This window comes from Rhinolophus sinicus, linkage group LG04, assembly GCF_036562045.2.
Source record: "Rhinolophus sinicus isolate RSC01 linkage group LG04, ASM3656204v1, whole genome shotgun sequence".
Taxonomy (NCBI): Eukaryota; Metazoa; Chordata; class Mammalia; order Chiroptera; family Rhinolophidae; genus Rhinolophus; species Rhinolophus sinicus.
Genome location: NC_133754.1, coordinates 55,479,857 through 55,503,031, shown reverse-complemented (window position 1 = coordinate 55,503,031; position 23,175 = coordinate 55,479,857). Strand labels below are relative to the sequence as shown.

Below are 23,175 nucleotides of genomic sequence, written 5' to 3'. Positions count from 1 at the left end.
AGTGGCAACAAGACGTTCGATTGTCTGTGTGTGAATACGTGGAGGTGACTTGAGTTTTATCAGAGGTGGGAAAAGTCAGAGCCTGACCAAACTCCGAGAGACGGCTGAAGTAACAAGTCCCTTCTGTGATTATATCCCAACAGACTTGCGAGTTCAATGGAATAACTCCTTGTTCATAGGTGCAGTCACAGGCATGACAGATTTAACCAAAGAACAATGGATAATTTTTTTAGTGTATGTCCTATGCAATATTTGAGACATACACCAAAAACATTATTTGTTGTTTATCTGAAGGCCAAATATAAACACATGTCCTGTGTTTTATCTGGCCATCCAACCATAAGATAAAGGCAGAGAGGTCCTTGCTGGTGACTCGGGTGTGACCAGAAGGACCTCTACCTTCAGGCACCACGGGCCCTGGACAGGCACGTGATGACCAGGTGGTCTTAGGGGTGAGGGCCAGGCCTCCAGCCGCACAGCAGAGGCTGCTTAAATCATCCTTCAGGGCCATAGGGACCTATAGAAGAATAAATGACTTTAGAAACATCAGATATAGGTCTTTCTTGCACCAGAAGGTAGTGAAATGAAATTTATAGCCATTAGCTAATCAACGTGTACCATTCTGAAAACAAAGCCGGACTTAGGGGAGGGGAGTGATTTGTCCTGCCAACAGCTCAGTGTCCTCTGCCCCTGGGTCCCTTATCTTGGGCCTGCCCAGAGTGATGTATAGGTTGCAGTTTCAGATCACAGACCAAAAAGCACTGCATGCCCCTCCAAGGCCCTCCCAGATCATTCTATGTCTTTACAGTATCACACACAGAGACAGGAAAGAAGGATTGTTCTGAAAGGGTTTATTCCACCAATCCAAGGGTGCTTTAAGGTTAAAGTCTTTCATTGCATAAGGTAACTCTAAAGAACACACTTGATATGTCTCCACAAAACTAGAATCGACACCTAACAATTGCCTGGATCACACACAATTGCTTAAGGAACAGCTCATCTTGTCTACAGAGGCTCTAGATAAAATAGGAGGTAGTTGGGTCCCGGTTTTGGCCAGAAACTCTCCAAAGCTGTCAATGGACAAAATGCACTCCTCTCCTGAGGTGGAGGGGGAGAAGATGGGTGTTGCCAGGTGCTGGGCCCTGGCAGTGGCCAGGCGGCATGGGGGCCGGAGCCAGGCATGAAGGGGGTCCAGGCCAGGGTCCACAGCCCAGGCCTCTCTGGTGGTGCCCAGGAGCCCGAGGGCTGTGGTTTGCCAACCCCCAGACCAACCTAGAGAAGGCCTCCCGCAAGGATGGGGCTCTAGGAAGTTGCATTAAGGTGCCAGGAAACTCAAACTGAACATCCTTTCATCTGAGCAGCCATTTGCTGCCCAACACTGCCACCAGCTTGTATATCCACACAGGAGCCTGGAGAGATGCACGGTTGCTGCATTCTGTCTGGGAACCATTGGTGTATCTTTTTTGAGTGAAATAGGGCAAAAGAAGTGGACTATTTACAAGCTGGGGCTCCTGACCCCAGGGCTGGGATGTCTGGTGGCTCTGAGCCTCCTGTCTCCTGACCGTGCTTTGAGCATCTCAGCCACACCAGTGGCATGACCCCAAAGAGCTGCCTGTGACATGGTGGGCTTGACTGACACACAAAGGTGTGCTCGTCCCTGCGAGCAGCAGAGGGAGATCCTTTTTCTTTCACGTCTAGGAAATCAGACACATTCCTGACTTGGACGAGGGAGTGGCCTCCTCCACGGTGACCCCCTTCATGTCTGCAGGCATCTGCCCGTCAGCACGCCATTGGTTCAGCTCCCCAAAGATGCCCGTCTCAATCATCTCCTCCTGCCAGGGGAGGGAGCAGTTGCCTGTGGCAAATTCCTGGAAGAATTCTGTATCCGCTTTGTCAAAGACCACACCTTTGACTGTGGAAAAGGCCCCTACGTCCTGGATGTTCTTTGCATAGACAGTTCTGGAGTCTGGGATGAAGGGGGGTATCAGCATTCCTGTCAGAAGACAGAAAACACAGGGCGTGACACAGGCACCTGCCAGCAATCCACGCAGCTCAATAAGCAGGGCCTCCAGCTCACTGCTGCCCTTCCTGGGGTGTCCTGGCCACAAACAAACAGCACATGGAGAGGGTCCTGGGCGTCCCCCACAGAGTCCCACTGTGAAGGACAGTGTGTTCTCACCCTACATGGTCTCCGCCCCTCACACGGCCGCACACAGCCTCTCTGCAGACCCCCGGCCCCGCACCCTCATGCCAGCCTCCCAGGGCATTGCCATCTGCAGTCAGACACCTAGAACCCAACAGGCGCAGACCTGAACTCCACATCTTCTTCCCAAAGCCAGCTTTTCTCTCTCACCTGCTCAGGAGCCGCAATTATCCGGTTACCACATACAGAACTTCGGTCACCCAGGACCCCAACCGAGACCAACCCTCCTTCCTCTTGCCTCTCAACCTGTCCCCCGTCTCTGCTCTCGGACCTTGGGCTGCCAGACCATTGCAGTGACCTCAGGACTAACTTCCTGACTCCGGCTTCTCCTGGTTCTGATCTCTCAGAGCTGCCTGACCCCACCTCATGCTGAGCTGGTCTTGAAAACTCTCCGTGGTGGAGCCCACCTTCAGATCATCTGGGAGCTGCCTCTGCTCTGACCCTTCCTTGCAAAAGTAATTTCTCTTATTGAGGCATCTACTACTCACTGTCACCCTGGGGCTCTTGCCATTTAGGCACATGTTCACATATCCTGGCTGTGGGTTCTGGTGGTGAGGGGTGGGGGGTAATGGGTGTGTCCTACACTTCTCTCTCCCAGACACACATGCACACTAGCACGCACACACACACACACACACAGAGGATCTTACATATCCATTCACTCAAACACTGGTGGAGTGAATGAATCTCTCCCAAGCAGACAGCTTGAGCAATCACAGGCTCCTTGAGAGAACATGGTATGGAACTGCAAAATAGCAGGTTTGGATCTTTAGTTCAAAGGTAAGCCAGCATATTCCCTACACATCCCATCCAACATTTACCAGTCTCCAGCAGGTTTCCCAAGAGGCCTCGCCCATTAAAGCCCCGTCCTGGGGTGCATGGGGGATGACCAGAGCCCCAGAGAGTATTAGCACTACTTGGTACAAAGGTGGCTATCGGAAGAGCATCACCCAGGAGTTCCTGCTCTACTGACATGAGCTAAGCATAGACGACACCAACGAGATGGGACAAGCAAGCGAGAGTCACCTAACAGACCCACCCCCGATACCCCCCAGATCCAAAGACTTCCGGACAGTACCAGCCTCGAGCTGTCTCCAGTTAATGTCTTTAAAAAGGGGGTTAGCGCGGAGCCCATCACAAGTCCCATCTCTGAACCCCAGGCGCTTCTCTGGGTCCTTCTCCAGCAGCACCTCACAGAAGTCCCTGCTGGCCTGGCTGAACTTGTCTGGGTACTTGACCGCCTCCGAGAGGATCCTCTGCTTGAGCTCTTTGTTCTCCACCTGCACAGTGAGACGCACATCATGTTAAACCCCTGCCAAACTCACCACCATCACCAGAGCTGGCACGTCTGGCTGCAGGAATTCGGAGAGCCCCTGCTGGTGTCTCAGCTGGGCTGGTGCTTCTCCCAAGACGAAGCCTGCCCCTCCCTCATACTGGGCAGAAGTGACGGTGACACCTGAGTGCGCTCCCCTTCCCCACATAGTAGCAGTTAAAGGGCTCAATATCTCAAGTCAAAGGAGCGAAACTCTAAAGGTGCCTGTTAAAGTTGGGGTGCACTGTAGTTTAGGGAACGCTGGTTGATGATGCCTTGGCATGTTACATAACCGTTCCTTACCTAGTGGAGAAAAAAAGAATAACAAGAACTAAAAAGTCAACTTTAGAGACCCGTGCAGGTAGGGCTTCTAACTGGATTGAAACCTGAGGTTGTGTGTATGGATCCCTATTTCGAACCAGCTTTATGGATTATAATCTACACACCACAAAGCTCCATCTTCAGTGACCCCAGGGAAGGGTTTTGATCAATCTCCAGGGACCCCCATCACCACTGCCCCAAAAGTACCCTTTCCCCATTGCAGCTCATTTCCACCCCATCTCAGGCAAACACTGACCCATTTCTTCTCATGGAAAATTAGATATGTCTTTCCTACAATTTCCTAGAAATGGAATCATCCAGAGTTACTCTTTTATGTCTGGCTTCTTTCATTCAGTGTAATAGGTTTGGGACCCATTCATGCTGTGGGTGTATTTAGGTTCCTTCTTTCCTGTTGCTATAAATGGACCACGGTTGGTTCACTATGCACATCTCATAAAAGCTCATCATGCTCATTGACAGAGGAAACAGGGATTCTGGTTGGGCTGTTGGATCAGCAAGAGCTCTGAGGTGGGAGCTGGGAGCTTCTGTCATGGGCTGAGGCTGGTCACCTGCATGTGGATCTCACAACATTTTGTCTTATTTTGCTCTTCTGAGCTGTTGGAAGTCAGGAGAGAGAATTGGTTACCAGAATTCAAGGTGGAGTTGCAGAGATATAGGGTGTCTTGGTGTGTTTGTCATGTGGGGAACTGTGCTCCTAGAAATTGGACACTTAGTTTGTTCCCAAACTGTCTTAGGAGGCAGGAGTGGGGGAGACCCACGAGGAGGTCCAGGCAGAAGAACGCGATGGACATGAACTCCATAAGAGCCAGGGGAAGTGAGTGTGGGCAAGAGAGGTGCCGCACCTAAAGACTGCCGTTCACACCAGGCCCCTGGAGGTGCCTCCTTTCTCATCCAGCCTCCGCATTCCCTGTTTACGGAGATGCCTGGGGCAGACCACACAGGAGAGAAACAAGGAGCAAGTGAGGCCAGGGGTCAGAGCACAGCATGCAATGTCCACTTTGCTCCAAAGCATGCAGAAAAGCTGCTGTGCTGTACCTGGTGTGGGGCCTGTGGGTTCTTAGCTTCGTGGGAGAGGGTGCTTAGTGTTTGTCTGCAGTGAAAACAATGAAGGCTGTCAAAGGGGCCAGGGCAGCTCGGTGGGGCAGGGAGAGTGGTACTGAGCACTGCTCATGGCAGGGGGTTTGAAAAGGCCCAGGCACCTCTTGTCCTGAAATGCTCCTTGGTGTTACGAGCTATATGAGATGAGATCACCATGTCCCCTCTCCTCTGCCCAGAAAGGACCTACAATAAGAAGCCTAGTGCGTAAGATTTGAGCAGCTCCTCTACAAGGGAGGGTCATCACCAGGTCAGCTGTAGGGACACCTGCTCCTGTAATACTCCCCCAATAAAGAGGGTCAACCCCAGGACAACTGCAGGGACACCAGCGGAGCCACCTCCTACCTTCTCTCCCCGGGCTCGGAAGGGTCCTCTGGCTGCGACCATCTCATACAGCGTAACCCCCAAGGCAAAGTAATCCACAGAAAAGTTGTACTCCTCACCCCGCAAGAGCTCAGGGGCCATGAAACCTGCCGGGCAAGCACACAGGGCACATTCAAAGACGCAGCTGCATGGTGGTCAGCACTTATCCTACCCTGGTAGTTGCAGAGCTGATTCTCCCATGTGCACAGTGTGCCAGGTTCTCCTACTATGACATCTGAGGCAGAAAATTGTCTGTGCTGGGGCTGCCCTGTGCACTGTGGGATGCTGAGCGTCACCCTGGCTCCCACACACTAGTTAGCATCCCCAGTGTGACAATCCAAAATATCTCCAGACGTTGTTCAGTGTCCCCTGGGGGCAAAATTGCCCCTGGTTGACAACCACTGATCTCTACACATGGTGTGAGGCCTCCTCTCCCCTTTGGCACATAATGGCAGACAGAGTGGTGGTCCTTGCTTGCCTGTTAGGCACAAGCGTGACCTGTGGAATCATGGGTGTGTGTGGTCATGAGGGTTGTAGAGACAGGCACTACAAGATACTTCCTGAAAGAGCACAGAAGGATAGATTTAAGCCAAGACTTTCCAAAGAGGGAGGGTATTGTCCGAGGGGCCACACTTCAGGCTGAAGCTGAGGGGTGCCCACCAAGGCCAGGCTCTTGGCACTCAAGGAGGTCTTATTCTTGACCAACATGGTGCGTGTGTCAGCATCCTTCAATAGCACTTATTCTAGCTGACCCCAATTCCACGCTTGCTGTGTGCCAGGCAAAGGTACAAAGTGATCTCATTTAATCCTCATAACACCGAGAAGTGCCATTACTTTTCCCTATTATTAGAGAACTAACTTGCTCACAATAACATAGATAATAGGTAACAGAGTAGGATTCAAACCCAGGCATCTGACTCCCTGGCCACTACATCATCCTTTGAAATGGTAGTTAAACCCACTACTAATCATCTTTCTATAACTTAGTTTTCATCTTTACCAAAATTATTCAGGCACATTAAGAATTAGCTAATTCTACAAGGCCTGTTTCTAATAATAATATTACCCTGACCTCTCCTCCTCCTCCACCTCATCCTCATCCCAGAATTGTTTTAGCTGGTTACTTTGGAATTAATATCTATACCTCTAAATCCATGCTTATATAGCTGATTTTGCAGTTCCCATGGGGCCTCTTCTCTTGACTCCCATTCTGGAAGCTGAGGATCTGTTTCTCTTCTCTCCACCACCATGCACGTGCTTCTCCCTCTTCCTTCTCCCGGTATATCGTCAGGCTGGCCAGCACTCAACTCACACTATTCCCCACTGAACCGAAAACTAAACCCCCCTTATCTTTTCTTTTATTTGCTTAGTTATCTGTGTTCTTATTACCAATCTGACCCTAAATTATCTGACAATTCTCTAGTCCCTGTCATATTTTGATATATTAAATATTTTATCAATTTCATCCTAAGAAATCTCCTAGAACCTTCTTACCTGCTCTAATCTGGATTCTGGTTTGCAACCAGCAGTCTGGAATCTCCCTGTCAACCTGAAATCCTTTGCCTCTTTCTGTGTTCTCCATCCCAGATACTCCACTTTTTGGTTAACTCCCTTATTTTGGTCAAGAAGTTTCCTGAGGAAGGGGACTGAGGAAGTAAGTTCTTGAAGACTTTTGTATTTGAATATGCCTTTATTGGACCCTAATATTTAACTGATGGCTTGGCTGGGTATAAAATTCTAAGTGGGAAATCATTTTCCCTCTTATTTTTAAGACAATTTTCCATTGCTTTCTCACTTCCAATATTACCCCAGTGGGGTAATTATGACCCTTTTTATGGGTGAGGACATATAGGTGACTTCTCCAAGGTCACAGGGATAGATCATCTTGCACAGCCCACATGTGCAGCCAATTATTGGGTCCGTGTGCCTAAGTACTGTGCTGCCTGACTCATATGTTCCTAGCCACGTGCTTTATGCCTCTGTCTCTGATAGAAGATGCTTTGTGCAACAAAGCAAGTAAGAGCTTGTCAGAAGTCTGTGTCTGGATGATCCAACTTCCAGGAGCATGTCAGATGTCTCGTCTGCTCCTATGCCAGGTATATGCCACATTTGGGGAGTTGGAACCACGTGCTATGCTCCACGCCCTGAAGGTCAACAAGCTTTGGGCCTCCACTCCCTAACTACCACCATGCAAAGGCCAGCCCGAGATGTGGGAAGGGTAAATGGGCCAGTTTCTGGGCCCATGGTTCACTCCCCTGGAACCAGGAGTGGGTGTTATGGGCTGGTCATGAGGGTGGCTTCCGTGCTCAGACGACTTTAGACATTTTGAGGTAAGTAAAAGTTAATTGTGTCCATTTATTTTCAGTCTTTCCTTGTCCTTCAATATAACTGTGCTCGTGGTGAGTTTCCAAGAGGGAGATGTGCTTGGAAACATCAGCCAAGCTGATGTGACCACAGAATCATTACTCCCCAAAGAGGTTATCAGAGTTAAATTCCATAGAATCTCCTGAATGCACCTTTGTAAGTTTTACTTTTCAGAGAATTACATTATTATCCAGACTGTGCAGACTATGAAAAAGGCGTGTTCAACTGACCACAATTTCTAGGTTAAATCAGGGTCCAAGAGATACACCAATCAGACCACAGGGATGTGATCATCTCCTTTGGCAAATAACTCAGTCGGTTCCACCCAACTCAGTACTAAATGATGCATCTTTTTGTATCCTCAGGGTCTTATGTAGTGCCTGGAGCAAAGTAAGTACTGATAAATATTTGTTGTGTGAATGAATGAATGAATACTACCTCAGTTTAGTTAGTAATTCTTACGCATATTGACTTATCTCCCCCTCCTGGCTGGAAACTCATTGGGGAGAGAAAGCACGCCTATAGCTCCTCTGCACATCCTACTGGGCTGGCACAGCATTAGCCAAAGTGAGTCCCCTGTTTAGAGTCAATTGCAGAGGCTCAGAGGTGGGGCCTTTGGCTGGGAGGGTGCAGAGGAGGCAGAGGAAGAAGAATCAGGAAGGCATCCCCAGTGGTTTTGCTGTATGCCCCAGCCTTCTAACTTACACCCTAACTTCAGCATCTGCTGCAGTTCTTTGAGGGTCACGCCCTGCATCTGACCTTAAATGCTCAAGGCAGCATCCTCACGCACCTGTAGTGAGGTGCATGAGAACCCCCGGCCTGGAAAGCTGTGTCCCGGTCTGTTCAGAGGAAAGCAGCAGCTCAGCGGCCATAGCAAGAGCTATGGGGCCCTCTGGTGGCCGTCAGGGCCCTCACACTCGATTCGAGCGGTTGGCAATATCCTTGAGGTCAAACTATTTCAAATCCTAGCCTTGGAGTTCTCCCAGCTTTCTCCTAATGATCTGAATCACCCTGAAATATGTGAGTGGTGTTTCTGCTCACACACTCATGCCTGAGACTGGAACTTCATAGATTTTGGCTGAGGCTCCAGAAAATTCAAGATAGAACTTTTACCTAAATAAAGCCACAGATGAGGACAAACTCACTGTGTCGACAGTTACAAACCCCCAAAGAGCCCAAAGTCCAAGGACTGGGAAGATTCTGTGACACAAAACAGGAAAGCCATTGAAGAAGGAAGCTTTCATCACAGAGGCCGCACAGCATGACAAAACAACAGTGATTTTTTTAGCTGGGAGGGGTTGTGCCTGCGGTGGGTGCAAGCAAACTCATGCTGCAGGCACCCTAGCCAGTCCCCCTGGTTTTTCATTCTGAGGGTTGAGGGAGCTGCTTTCCTGTGAAACCCCTGCCCTCACCCTGCCATGCACCCCAGGCCACAGTGACCCCCAGGATCCCCAAGGCCTCGCCTCACCCCCTGGAACAGGCTTCCCCACCCTCGCTCTCAGGCCTTTACCTGGGGTCCCTGCATAACCTTTGGTCTTGGTCTGCCCTTCCTTCAGCTCCACGGCCAGCCCAAGGTCAGAAATTCTGATATTGCCTGAAAAGCAAACATGGGCTGAGGTCACATGTGGCTGCAGGGAACAAAGGTGCCTGGTGTTCCCGGAGTGCGCAGGAGCCAAAAGCCAGCCTCTGCACACACTCACAAATGCACACGCTCACGCATGCATGCACACATGTGCACACACATGCACACATAAACACACCTGTTCTCACACATGCACATGTGCATGCACACACACACAGGCAAACACACACGCTCACGCCATGTGCAGACACGTGCACATGAGCAGTTGTACACTCACTCACATGCACACACATGCACACTCTGGGGGGGGGGCCTGAGGCCTCCGCACCGGGGGACCTCTGCTCCTTGTACAGACTACAGAAGGACTGAGGGTGACTTCACAGAGAAGGCAGCAAGAAAAGAGTGACAGAGGGAGGATTTGGCCATAAAACAGTACTGTGTGCCCACAGTTACAGACACTGCGTATATCCTGGATTAACTCCCTGTAGCCCCAGGTGCCTCATTATGCACCAAATTTTATCAAAGTCCGTGCAAAATCTCCATTTGGAGATAATGCAGTTCTGTTGCAAAATGGCTACATGAACAATAAACAAACTTAAGATGTGTCTTGGTAGCGCTCAAAGCTCTGAGGAGCACTTATCAAAACCAGCCCCTCCCCCTACAGATGACCCGTGGGGCCCCAGAGGTAAACAGGGCTAGGGGAGGCCACCTCACCTTCGTCATCCAGGAGCACGTTTTCGGGCTTGAGGTCTCGGTAGACGATGGCTCTCTGGTGCAGGTGCTCCAGGCCGCTGATGATCTGGGCTGTGTAGAAGATGGCACGTGGCTCCCGGAAGCCAGGGTTCTCCTCATTCACATTGTAGATGTGGTACCTGGAGGCAGACTATGCGCAGGCCTGTGCTTTTCTGGCACAACTACAAGAGTGTGACTGCAGTTTTGATGGAAGGAAAATCTCAGGAGAACAGTGAGGGCCTCAGAATCCCGTGTGTGTCAGCAAAGTGTCTGGTCTTTTGGGGGCCTCAGTGTCCAGCCTAAAGAGTCTGTGGCAGTGCCGAGACCCCCTGGAAACTGGTGCCTGCGCCCTCACAGACCCTTCACCACAAGTGTTACAGGGGAGAAACGGGGCAGCAAAGTGCACTCCTCTCTCCTGCCTCCCCAGCCCTGGGTCTGCAGAGGCCAAGAGATGGGCCCCAAAGCCATTTCACCATGGCCAACTGAACGAGTGGGGATGGAGAAAGGAGACGGAAGTCTACATGAGCAGCTCAAGTGACCTCAAATATAAGTAGTTAATACAGAGTCATGTAAACGTGTGGGCCATTTCACCCGACCCGAACACACAGACTCCTTGAAGGATCTCCCTCCTCTCCTATAACAGTCCTTTGTCATGTTTTCCACTATCACACTGTACAGAGGGGCCAAGCATAACACATAAAAGGAAATGCATTACTTAAACTAGATAGCCATCAGGGAGAGAAGAGGCAGACCAGAAAACTTAGAAAAAAGAGAACACTTAAATCAGCCTGAGCATGAGACAGTTGAAATAATAACATAAAAGGCTTTCATATTGCATTTATATTATAGTATAGTGTAGTGCAGTATCGCATAGGATATTACAGTGCAATAGTTTAGTACAGTATAGTGCACTTTGCATAGTGTGATATAGTACAGTATAGAGTAGCATAGTGTTACGGTGCAGTATAGCACAGCATGCTGCATTTTAGTATAGTCTAGTGTAACATTATGTACTGGAATATAGTATAATGTAGGATAATGTAGTGCAGTTATAGCATTATGATCGTTTCTACTCTAAGTCATGTTATTTGTGCTTCCTAGACACTTCTGTTCCTCTTCCGTGTGACCTTACTTGGGTTACTTAGTCAAGGCCTCAGAATCCTCAACTGGAAAATGGGGCCAACAAACTTACGTGGCAGACTTCAGTGGAGATGAAACTAGATGAGAGAATAGGAGTGCAAGGCCTTGCAAATAACACTAACAGCAATGCCCCCCCCTTTATAAGTGGCTGTGACACTCTTCTAAGTGTCTCACATGTATTAACGTCCGCCGCTCTCTACAACAATCTTTGAACACCAGTATTATTCTTTATCCCTATTTTACAAACCAGCGCACTGAGGCAAGAGCGGTCAGGTTGCTCAGCTAGCAAGTGGGTCTTTCCCATCTGAGAGCCAATGATCTGATTTTGCCCAGGAGCCCAGGGCCAGGCCCTCAGATCCCCGTCAAATTCAGACACCGTACATCACTGACACCCCCTCGTTCTCTGCCGAATGATGGCAAAGCCATGGTTCCCAAAGTTAGCCACATCATGTTTCCAGCCTGCCATCATCCCCAAGAGCGGGTGGTTGATGAAGTTTGTCTTCATCTGCACCCCTCTTAATGCAAGGCCCTCAACCCCCATGAGGCCCCACCCACCCCTCTATCTATTCACCCATCCACCTAGCACCACACGTTCCTGCTGCCCACCCCACTTAATATTTCCCACCATCCACACAAACCCATGGTCTACAGAGCCTACTTTTCACATGGGACTGAGGATACATTGCTTCAAGTATCAGCAACCAGGAGACAAAGAGGGGAGGATTTTGATGGGGGCACATCAAATGTCACCTTGTGCTCTGCACGTGGGAAGCAGCCCCGCTGGGCCCCAGAGATCCGCTCTCTAAATTCAGCCATTCGAGCCCTCCCAGGCCCAGCTCCCACATGGAAGACAGAAACCCTGTTTACCTTAAGTCGCCTCCATTCATGATGGTCATCACCAGACAGAGGTCAGTTTTGGTTTCAAATGCATAGGCCAGAGAGACTATAAACCTGCTGTGTACTTTTGCTAGAATCTTCTTCTCTACCATAGCGCCCTGAAAAGGAAGATGTTGAAAACGATCACTGCGCTGTACACCAGAAGCTGAAGCGGAATAATAATGAATTGCAACTATAATTTAATATATATATATACATATTTATAGTTACAAGAAGCGGAGTACAGAATTAGGAATAGAGACAGTGGAAATGTGACGACTGTATGCGATGTCAGAGGGGTAGTAGATTGGGGGAGAGGGGTTATCACTTTGAGAGGGGTATAAATGATAAATGTCTAACTATTACATTGTATTACACCTGAAACTAATAAAAAATAAAAATAAAAACAAAAGAGTACCCAGGTTTAGACAGGGAAGTGACATCGTCATAAAAGACCAAGTTCCGCAAACCAGAAAATGTCTTAATAAAATAGAAACGGATTTGCAAATATATTTTAAAAGTAGTTTGCACAAAGTCATTGCAAATAACTTATAAACATGCCTCACTCACCCATTTCAGAGACAAAATTGGACATGCAAATTTATCACGTATAGAGGATTTCTAGTTTCCTGGAGCTTCCAGCAAGGGGAGCTTCAGCCAACCAGTCTTACTAATGCCAGGTGAGGGTTCCAGCACATCCCCTGGCTGTCTGTTCGGTTCTGACTTTCCTTGCAGTCCTTCCTTACCTCTAAGCAGCCTGTCCTGTTGCAATTCCAGCCCCTTTCCTTTCCTCCGAACAACGGAGGACAGCCAAGGTCCCAAACCACCCCACGTCTCTGTTCCTTTTCTCCTTATTTTAAAATTTCTTAATGTCAATTTAACATGTTTTTAAAATTGTGTTTAGATAAAGAAAGCAGAATCCCTACTGCAGGGGGAATTCTTGATACTGGAGGAGGCCCCTTTAGATGTTAGGTTGATTTCACTTTGTATTAAGTTCAAGGAGGGTCCTGGACTCAGGAGTGAAGAAACTGTAGTACTCTTAACTGTTGGATTAAAACTACAGACAGATAGCTGTGAGAGATAACTGCTTCTCCCCAAAGTCCCACGGGAAGAGCACCCTCAAGGAACCCTCAAGGGAGGGGATGCTCTGTGGTGTCTACTGTTTATCAAAAAAGGTGTACTTGCCCCTGACAGTCTGCACTGTGCAGCAGGAAAGGAACAAAGAACCATGAGGACGGACCGTATGGCTGGGAGATGAGTTTCTAAGACATTAAGCAGCTTTTGCTGATCCTACCTAAATGGAGTCTGACCCCAGTTAAAGAGGGTGCCCCCCCGAGAGCAACCTGCCTGTGCCTCCATTCACTCCTCATCCCTGGAAAACAGCTGCACTTGGGGAACAGCCTGCACCCAGCCTCACAGACATACTCAGCCTCACATAAAGGACTACTCGTCCTGGCTCGATTCCCTGTGTGTTCTCCGTCATAGCAACAGCCAGGGCTTAGGTAAGTTCCATAAAGTCAGAGTAAAGAATTGGAGAACAATCTCCTAACAGCCTCCCAACAACACTGCTACTGTATTTCATGGTGTTGGTGAAAACCCAAGAAGGATGACAGAATGTGGAGCGTAATCCACACTAACAAATGCAAAGGCTCTCCGAGAAGGGACGTCAGCAAACTCCATTTGTGTGCAGTATGAAGCTAGTGGCTAAGAGAAGCTGAATGAGGTGAGGCACAGGCTAAGAGGACCACACACTGCCTCCTCCTGCCGCTCCACTCTATGCCAAGTGCTCGGCTCGGCTGCTGGGCACAGGTAGGGATGACTCCGGACAAGAAGATGCAGATGGACTAGAAACCAGCTGATGGCTGAGTGACAGGAGAGGCAAGGTGAGCGAGCCAGCCAGCTGAGGGGTGCAATGTAAAGCTGGACAAGGCAGCTGAGGACCCTCCCAGCCCACTGACCCACCCATCCGCCAATCTAAGAGCGTGCCCTCCACTGGGAACGGCGGTGCTGCCCACCTGGTACCCCTTCCTTTTCTTCAGCCTCTTCTTGTTCAGCTTTTTACATGCATACATCTTGCCAGTTGCCTTCATCTGGCAGGCCGACACCTCCCCAAAGCCACCTTTCCCCAGGATCCTGAAGTCCAAGAACCAGTCTTCCCCCATGGGCTGGGCCTCCAGCCACTTCCACTGCAGGAACCTCTGGAAGTACAGGGTGCCCAGGTACTCTTGGAATGGGGTCTGGCTCAGGTGGGCCAGGGTGGCCTGCAGGAGAGGCTGAAAAATCCCGTCCCCACTTGCCACAGGTCCCTCCCGGACCTTCACCACCATCCCTTCATCCAGGAAGCTGCAGAAGAGCTTGGCCTGGGGGTCCAGGTACTCAGCCAGGATGGCCCGGGCCTTCTGTGGCCGGAGGTCATCGTCGGCCATGTTGTAATCCTCGATGTCCTTCCAGAGCTCCAGGGCAGCCACGTGCCTCTCATTGGCCTTCAGGAACTGCTGGAAGAGCCGCTTGCCGATGGGCTGCTCCGAGCATATACTCTGGAACTCCAGGTCCAGGCTGTCCCGCAGGGCCTCGCACTTGGAGAGCGGGGGCAGCTTGAGCTTAGCCAGGTACTTCTTGTCCCGGGAGGAAGGGGCACTGCTCCCATCGAAGCTGCCCCGTGCGGTGATGAAGGCAGAGTTGGCCACCACTGTCTCCAAGGACCCGAAATCCATCCCAGTGCCCGCCGCTCTCTGCTCAGGCACCAGGGGCCATGGACTGGCCCTCAGCACCCGCGTGCAGAGTGGGCCTGAGCCGCACGCTGCCCTTGGCCTGTGCCCGTTCCTGGCTTTAGGGACAGGAGGCGTCCTGGCCGGTACAAAGATGACTGGGGGGCATGCCAGGAGCCCCCAGGGAGCCCAGCTGACACAGCTCAGGCTAAATCCCAGCCTGGGGCTATGGAGGACACACTCAGGGCGGCAAGCAGGTGCCAGATAAAGACAATCCCCTAAGCCGCCCCCAGGAGGATTAGACGGCCAGCCTGCCCGGATCCTTCCCCTGAAACCATCTCTGTCTTGACAGACCCCAAGACACCCAGGGGCACTTTACTGAAGCCCTGAGCTTCAGAGTCATTCTGAGCTGCCCTGTCCCGCCCTCTGGCCTCCTGTTTGTTTCCTTGATGGGACTTGAGGCCGAACGGAAGGGAGAGGCGGGGCCCCAGGAAAAACATTAATTTATAAAGATGGCTGGTTGTTTTCCCCAGTATAGTTTTTTTATTTTAAAGAAAAATAGTAAGTGAAAAAGAAAACCTGCTGATAACAGGAATTTAGAGACAGAGAAAAACCACAGTGAACAGTTTCCTGGGGTGTCTGCCGAGGAGAGCACTCAATCGGGGGACTGATGAGCATGTGAGGCCTGACATTCGTCCTGACCCGACACAGAGCAGCCGTGTTCCCGTGTCACTCTGCTGGCTCTGAGGACCTAAGTGAACCCCAGCATCTGCTGAGGGTCAGCTCCACGTCAGTTCCCTTCCCTTGCCTGGGGTGTGCCCCAAAAGTCAAAATGCCAAGAGAAGTGTTCCAGTGAAATTAGGATGGGGAACCAGGAGACCTCCGAGCTACACCCAGTGCCCCACACAGAGAGGCAGGAGAGGGGAATGAAGAGGTCAGGGACATACCTGGGGCATACCTGGGAGTCATCTGGGGCACACCTGAGAGACACCTGGGGCACATCTGGGGTATACCGAGAAATGCCAGTACCAACAGAATGTCAGCTTCATGAGATCACAGGCTCCCTTGTCTGTTCTATACACAGTAGGTGCTCAGCAAATGTTTGGGAAAGGATGCCAAGGAAATGAGTAGGGAGTTGGTTATAAAGAGGGGAGAAAATGAAGGGTTTCCAAAACAAGGACTGCCCGAGTGAGAAGAGGCCGGGAGATTGCCCAGCCCACCCATCTGTTCCATGGTGGGAGAAGAGGAGTGTCTAGGGTGGCAATGAGATTCTGCAAGTGGGTGCAGGGACACAGGTGGGATCCTCTGTAGCAACTGGGGAGGCGGAGATGAGATCTTGCTGGCTGAGCAGCCATGTTCCCCCTGCCTCCCAAACAAGGGGGTTGGTGGGGCCCCCCCAGCCAATAGCAGGTAATCTTGGGCCAATCACTTTAACCCCTTGCTGCCGACCCAATCAGGGTGAGTTCAAATGGGACACTGGTGTCCATGGTGTGATGTAGTGTTTCCCACAGTGTGTCCTGGGTCAGTGCTTCCCCACGGCACAAGACAGACAAATCGCCTGTAGATCTTGCTAAAATAAATATTCTGCTTCAGGGGTCTGGGGCGGGTCTCTCATAAGCTCCCAGCTGGTGCTAACACTGCCAGTCAGGCCCCACTGTGAGAAGCCACGTCTGAGGAAGACAGCTCCCACGGGTTAACACCAAACTACATCCTGGAGAAGAGGAAGCATTTAGGTAAACAAAGCTAAATATGTTTCCCATCAAGGAACTTATTTAGAGGTTTTAGCATGAACGTGGCTCTCTAAGCGGGGTGAAATATGCGATGTTTCCCAAACTCCTTTGGCTCTCGAACCTCTCTTCTTACTTAAACCTTTTTTGGGGGGAATAACTGTAGACTCACATGCAGTTATAAGAAATAATCCAGTGAGATCCCATGTACCCTTACCTAGTTTCTCTCAGTGGCAACACCTTCCCAAACTACAGCATAGGGTCCCAGCCAGGATAGCAACTCTGACACAATTAACACAGAACATTCCATCACAACAAGGCTCCCTCCTGTTGCCCTTTTACAGACACATCCATCTGCTCCCACTCCCACAGCCCCCTGCACCCCAGGCAATCACTAATCTGGTCTCCATTTCTATGATTTTTTTCATTCCAAGAATATTCTATAAATGGAATCATACAGTACAGAACCTTTTGGGATTGGCTCTTTACATTCACAAAATTCTCTGGAGATTCATCCAGGTTGCTGCGTGTGCCAACAGTTTCATTGCTGAGAATATTCTATGGTGTAGATGAACCACAGTTGATTTAACCATTCATTTGTTGAAGTTTGGGGTTGTTTCCAGTTTGGGGCTATCATGATAGAGCTGCTATAAACATTCACGTACAGATTTTTGTGTGAATATAAATTTCGATTTCTCTGGAATTAATGCCCAAGACTGTAATTGCTGAGTTGTACGATAATTGCATGTTTAGTTTTTTAAGCAACTTGCCAACTGTTTCCAGAGTGGCTGTGCCATTATACATTCCCACCAGCAACATATGAGTGATCCACTTTCTCAACATCCTCCCCAGCATTTGGTGTTGTCACTCTTTTTTATTTTAGCTATTCTAATAGGTTTGTAGTGGTATCCAGTGTGGTTTTAATGTGCATTTCCCTAATGGCAAATGATTTTGAATGTCTTTCCATGTGTTTGTCATCTATACATCCTCTTTCGGGAAATGTCTCTTCATGTCTTTTGACCATGTTCTGACTGGATTGTTTGCGTCTCTGCTGTTGAGTTTGTTGTTTATCTATGTTAGATACTAGTCCTTTGTTGGATTTGTGGTTTTCAAATACTTCATCCCAGTTGTAACTTGTCTTTTCACCCACTTCTGGTTTTCACAGAAAAGGTGTTTTTATTTTGAAGGACAATATCAATTTTTCCTTTTATGCATTGTGCTGTTGGTGTCAAGTCTAAGAACTCTTGCTTAGCCCTAGATCTTGTAGATTTCCTCCCACGTTTTTTTCCAAAGCAATATACAGATTAAATGCAATCCCCATCAAAATCCCAATGGCATTTTTTGAAGAAATAGAACAAAAAAATCATCAGATATGTATGGAACCACAAAAGACCCCGAATAACCAAGCAATCCTAAGAAAAAAAAACAATGCTGGAGGTATCACACTCCCTGACTTTAGCTTGTACTACAGGGCAACAATAATTAAAACAGCATGGTATTGGCAGAAAAACAGACACACAGACCAATGGAATAGAATTGAGAACCCAGAAATAAACCCATATAAATATGGACAGATAATTTTTGACAAAGAAGCAAAAAACATACAGTGGAGAAAAGACAGCCTCTTCAAAACGTTTTATACTTTTACATTTAAATCCATGATCCACACTGAATTAATTTTTTTTTTTTTTACAAGGTATGAGACTTAGGTCAAGGTTCATTTTTTTTGCCTTGTGGATGTTCAACGTGGATGTACAATTGCTCCAGTTCCATCTGTTGAAAGGGCTCTCTTTGCTTCATTGAATTTCTTTTGTACCTTTGTCAAAAATCAATTGGGCGTATTAATGTGAGTCTATTTCTGGGCCTTCTGTTCTGTTCCATTGGTCTCTGTGTCTGTCACTCCACCAATACCACACTGCCTTGATTATTGTAGCTATTTCTGTCTATATTTGTGAGGAATATTGGTCTGGAGAATTCTTTTTTTGTACTGTCTTTGTCTGGTTTGGTAATACTGGACTTACAAAATCAGTTGGGAACTGTTCTCTTCTATTTTCTAGACGATATAGTGTATAATTTGTAGTTCTTCATTAAACATTTGGTAGAATTCTCCATTGAAACCATCAGGGCCTGGAGGTTTCTTTTATGGGAGATTTTAAATTATGATATCAATTTCATAATAATTAGAGAGCTATTTAAACTATTTCAAATTGGACAAGTTGTGTTTTTTGAAGATGTGGTCCATTTCATCTAAGTTGTGAAGTTTATGTATGTAGAGTTGTGTGTACTATTCCCTTATTATCTTTTTTATGTCTGCAGGGTCTTTAGTGATATATTGCTTCATTCCTGGTATTGGTTATTTGTGTCTTCTTTCATGCTATAGGTTTGACTATTTTATTGGTCTTTTCAAAAAACCAGCTTTTTGTTGGTTCACTGATTTTCTCTTTTGCTTTTGTTCTTAATTTCATTGTCTGCTCTTATCTTTTATTTCTTCCTCCAACTTGCTCCCCATCTCTTCTTTTTCTAGGTTTTTGAAATAGCAATTTAGATTCTTGATTTGAGACTTGTTCTCTTTTGTAATATATTCATATAGTGCTGTGAATTTTCCTGTTAATACTGCATTGGCTGTGTCCCACCAATTTTGTTGTTATATTTTTGTCTTCATTGAACTTCATGTGTTGTTTTAAATTTCCCTTGAGACTTCCTTTTTGACTCATATATTATTTAGAAGTGTACTGCTTAGTTTTCACGTATGGAGATTTTCCTGTTATCTCTCTGTTATTACATTTCACTTTTATTCCATTGTGATTGTACAACACACTCTGTATGATTTCAATTCTTTCAAATTTGTTGAGCTTTATTTTATGGCCCAGGATATAATCTATGTTAATAAGTGTTCCATGAGCACTTAAAAAGAAAGTGTATTCTGCTGTGGTTCAGTATAGTATTCTACAAACGTCAATGACATCCTGTTGGTTGATGGTGTTGTTGAGTTCTTCTATATCTGTGCTGATTTTCTATTTAGTTGTTCTATCAGTTGTTCAGAGAGAAATGTTAAAGTCTCTAACTAAAATTGTGTATTTGTCTATTTCTCCTTTCATTTCTATCAGTTTGCTTTACATATTTTTCAGCTCTGTTGTTTTGTGCATACTTGTAGGATGGCTGTATCTTCTTGGTGGATTGACCCTTCATCATTATATAATGTCTGTCTCTGGAAATTTTCTCTGCTCTGAAGTCTACATTATATGATATTCCTATAGCCATTCTTGCTTTAATATTTGCATTATATATCCTTTTCCTTTTCTGTCAGTCTCTGTTTTTAATTGATGTGCTTAGACCATTTAATGTAGTTATCAATATGTTAGGGCTCAAGTCTGCCAGTTTTCTACTTGTTCTGTTTTTTGCTTCTGTTTTCTTTTTCCCTTTCTCCTTTGGGTTACTTAAACATTTTTTTAGAATTCAATTTTGATTTGTCTATAGTATTTTTTAGTGTATCTCTTTATATTGCTTTTTATTGGTTGTTGTAGGCATTATATTACATATACATAATTTTTCACATTCTATTGTCATTTTATCAGTTCAAGTGAAGTGTTACCTTTTTTTATTCTCTCCTGTTGATAATGCAATTGTCTTAATTATTTCATCTACATATATTCAGAGCAACATTAGGCAATGTTATAATTTTTGCTTCAACCATCAAACATAATTTGGAAAACTCAAGAAGAAAAGGAAAGTCTATAGTATTTACTGATATTTTTCTGTGTTATTTCTTCCTTCCTGATGTTCCAATATGTGTTCTTTTAACATTGTCTTTCTGTTTCGAGAACTTCCTTTAGCCATCCTTTTAAGACAAATCTGCTTGTGACAAATTATTTTATGTTCCTTTTTCTTTATTTGAGAATGTCTTGATTCTCTCCCTTCATTCCTGAAGGCTTTTTGCTGGATTTAGAATTCTAGGTTGACAGTACTTTCATTTCAGTTTTTTAAAAGTATTGTGCAACTTCCTTCTGGCCTGTGGTTTCTGATGAGAAATCTGCTGTCATTCAAATGGTTTTTCTCTGGCTGCTTTCTAGATTGCATGCGTGTGTCTTTAATTTTAAGAAGTTTAATTATGATGCATCTTGGCATGGATTTGGTGGGAGGCATGGTTATCCTGTTTGGGATTCACTCAGCTTCTTGAATCTATAGGTTTATGTCTTTTGCCAAATTTGGGGAGTTTTCAGTCATTATTTCTTTGAGTAGGATTCAGCCCTGCCCTTTTACTTCCTTTCTTCTAGAACTCTGATGACACAAATGTTATTATAGATATTAAAAATGAGGCTCTGTGCATTTTTTCCCAAGTCTATTTTCTCTCTCTTGTTCAGCTCAGATAATTTCTATTGTTGTTGTTTTTTTTTCCTCCAGGTCACTGGTTCTTTCCTCTGCCCCCTTCCTTCTGCTGTTGAATCCATTCTTTGAGCTTTTTATTTTGGTTGTTGTATTTTTTAACCTAAAATTTCCATTTGGTTCTTCTTTGTATCTTCTATTTCTTTGATGAGACTTTCTATTTTTTCATTTGTTTCGAGAATTTTCATAATTGCTCACTGAAGCAATTTTATCATGGCTGCTTTAAAATCTCTGTCAGGTAATCCCAACATCTGTCACCTCGATATTTCAATTGATTGTTTTGTTTTCATTCATTTTGAAATCTTCCTGGTTCTAGGTATAATGAGGTATTATTACTTGAAATCTAGACACTTTCCTATTGTTTAATCCTTCAATTTTTAGCTTTCTTTGACACCACTCCAGCGGCAGAAGGGAATTTGGCTCTACTTCATTATTGCCAGGTGGCAGTAGAAGTCTTGGCTCCCCACTTTGTCTGGAGCCCATTCTTAACGGGGCATCTGTCCTCCAGTTTTAGAGCATACTGTGGGGGAAACTGCCCTCTACCAGCATCCCTTTCCCTGCCTCCTTCTTACAAGGAGAAGGTCACTTTGATAATGTGTGTGCAGTTTAGCACATACTTTCATGCTTCTGGGACTTCAGACACTAAGTGGGGAAGACTTAGTTCAAAGACTTCCAGAAAGAGTTCATCTTTTGCTCGTTTGAAGAGCATCGCTATGCTTCATAGACAAGGGCACATTTATTCTGTGGACAATAGTTGCTGTACTTATCTTCAAGCCCCAGCACTTGGGGTCCCAGACCCACAGGTTGTGGGTAATTAGACTGCAACCTAGTACCACACTCTGTTGCTATTGTCCTAAACTTCCAAGGTTGTGAATAGGAACAGTGTTCATGAAAATGCATAGGATTGATGCATTAATAAATTAGGACTCCTCACTCAAATGGTACAATTCCATCTTAATTTTGAGGTGCTCATTTTCCTGATAAACTCTAAACCATCCTAAAGAAAATGAGGCAGAGTAATGGTAAGAGGGTTTTTCATTATTATTCTTACCAAAGAAATCTTCAAATCTGGCTATATAGATCCGTAAGAGGGAAAGCCTAGATGTGACAGTGAACGAAATTCTACATCTTTCTATACAACACCCATTATTTTAATTGGGTTTTGGCTGAGATATTTGTAGAAAGGCTTCTGCGGCACATTATATTTGCTTGGCATTGACCTTTCAACCTAACTGCAGTGTGGGATGCCCCAGTGAGCAGACATCATAGTCCCAGCCATGTAAACCACCAAGGCTTCTAAGCCAGTGATTCTGGTCACGCATTAAGGTGGTCTGAGGGGCTCATAGTTCTCTGGAAGCTCAGAACCCCTAACAGCTTGGCTCTCGGAAACTTGGGGGTGGGACAGGCACCAGGTTTCAAGGTTCTCCGGGTGACTCCAATATGCTTCCAGACAAGCATCCCCACCTGGATATTGCTGCAGTCCTGCAGCCATAAGCATGGTCCCCCAGGAGCTCCTGGGCCCACTGGGTCAGAATCTGCATTTCAATAGATGCCCAAGGTGTGGTGTGCATTCAGTTTTGAAATGCACCTCTAGGTTGTATGACTGGGAATTCCTCCATAGACATAAAAAAGTCCTAAAGAGCCCAAGTCCTACCCAACAATGGATCTCAGAGGACAATATCCTTATCGCTGACACTGAGCATCAAGAACAACGGGAGGCGAAGGGACCAGGGACGCTTCTCAATCCTCTTGTCTGGAACAGAATGTCTAGCCCCTTTCACACACTGGCCCTGTTTTCACAATGTCAGATGTATTCTCTCCAGTGAGTGGTAAACACTGGGACGACAGAGTCTGGAGCCAATTGCAGAGCCCCAGCAGCTGCATTAGCATGACATCGACCACATGTTCCACATCATCTCACACCAGGAAGTGTCTACACGGCAGGTGAGCATCTGGGTCCAGGCCTGTCCTCGTGCTGACCTGTGCTCTTTACACCTTTCCTCCTGAAGCAAGAGAATGGGGCAGAGCTGAACAAATGGTGCTTGTTCATGCACGCAAGCATTCCTCCTTAGTCATGATCAGAAAACAAAGTTATGGGCCAAGGGCACACCGAGAGGAGGTGGTAAGAAGAGGTGGCACCACCCTGATTTGCACAGGGGAGGTGAAGGGGCACCTGATAGCAGGAGAACCTGCCGAGCTCACGGAGCTGCCCGCTACTGGTGTTTGGATAGCCGAGGTCTGATAACGCCGCTCTGGTGCTTTCCCTGAAAACTGCCTCTAAGGTGCCTTTGACCTCTGAAGAAGGAGACTATAAAACCCAGAGGAGGATTTTCCCCTCAGTCTTGGTG

The 23,175-nt window shown here is 46.9% G+C and overlaps 1 protein-coding gene across 1 annotated transcript; it reads right to left on the bottom strand.

The window, feature by feature from the left end:
* Positions 1–822: 822 nt before the first annotated feature.
* On the bottom strand, positions 823–23,112 carry GRK1 (G protein-coupled receptor kinase 1). The gene is made up of 7 exons (XM_019742026.2): positions 14,025–23,112; positions 12,001–12,128; positions 9,976–10,133; positions 9,190–9,273; positions 5,298–5,422; positions 3,282–3,483; positions 823–1,993 (listed from the first exon to the last, which is right to left on the bottom strand). Exons 1-7 carry the CDS (start codon positions 14,721–14,723, stop codon positions 1,695–1,697), a joined length of 1,695 nt encoding a protein of 564 aa, XP_019597585.2. The 5' UTR covers positions 14,724–23,112; the 3' UTR covers positions 823–1,694.
* Positions 23,113–23,175: the final 63 nt, after the last annotated feature.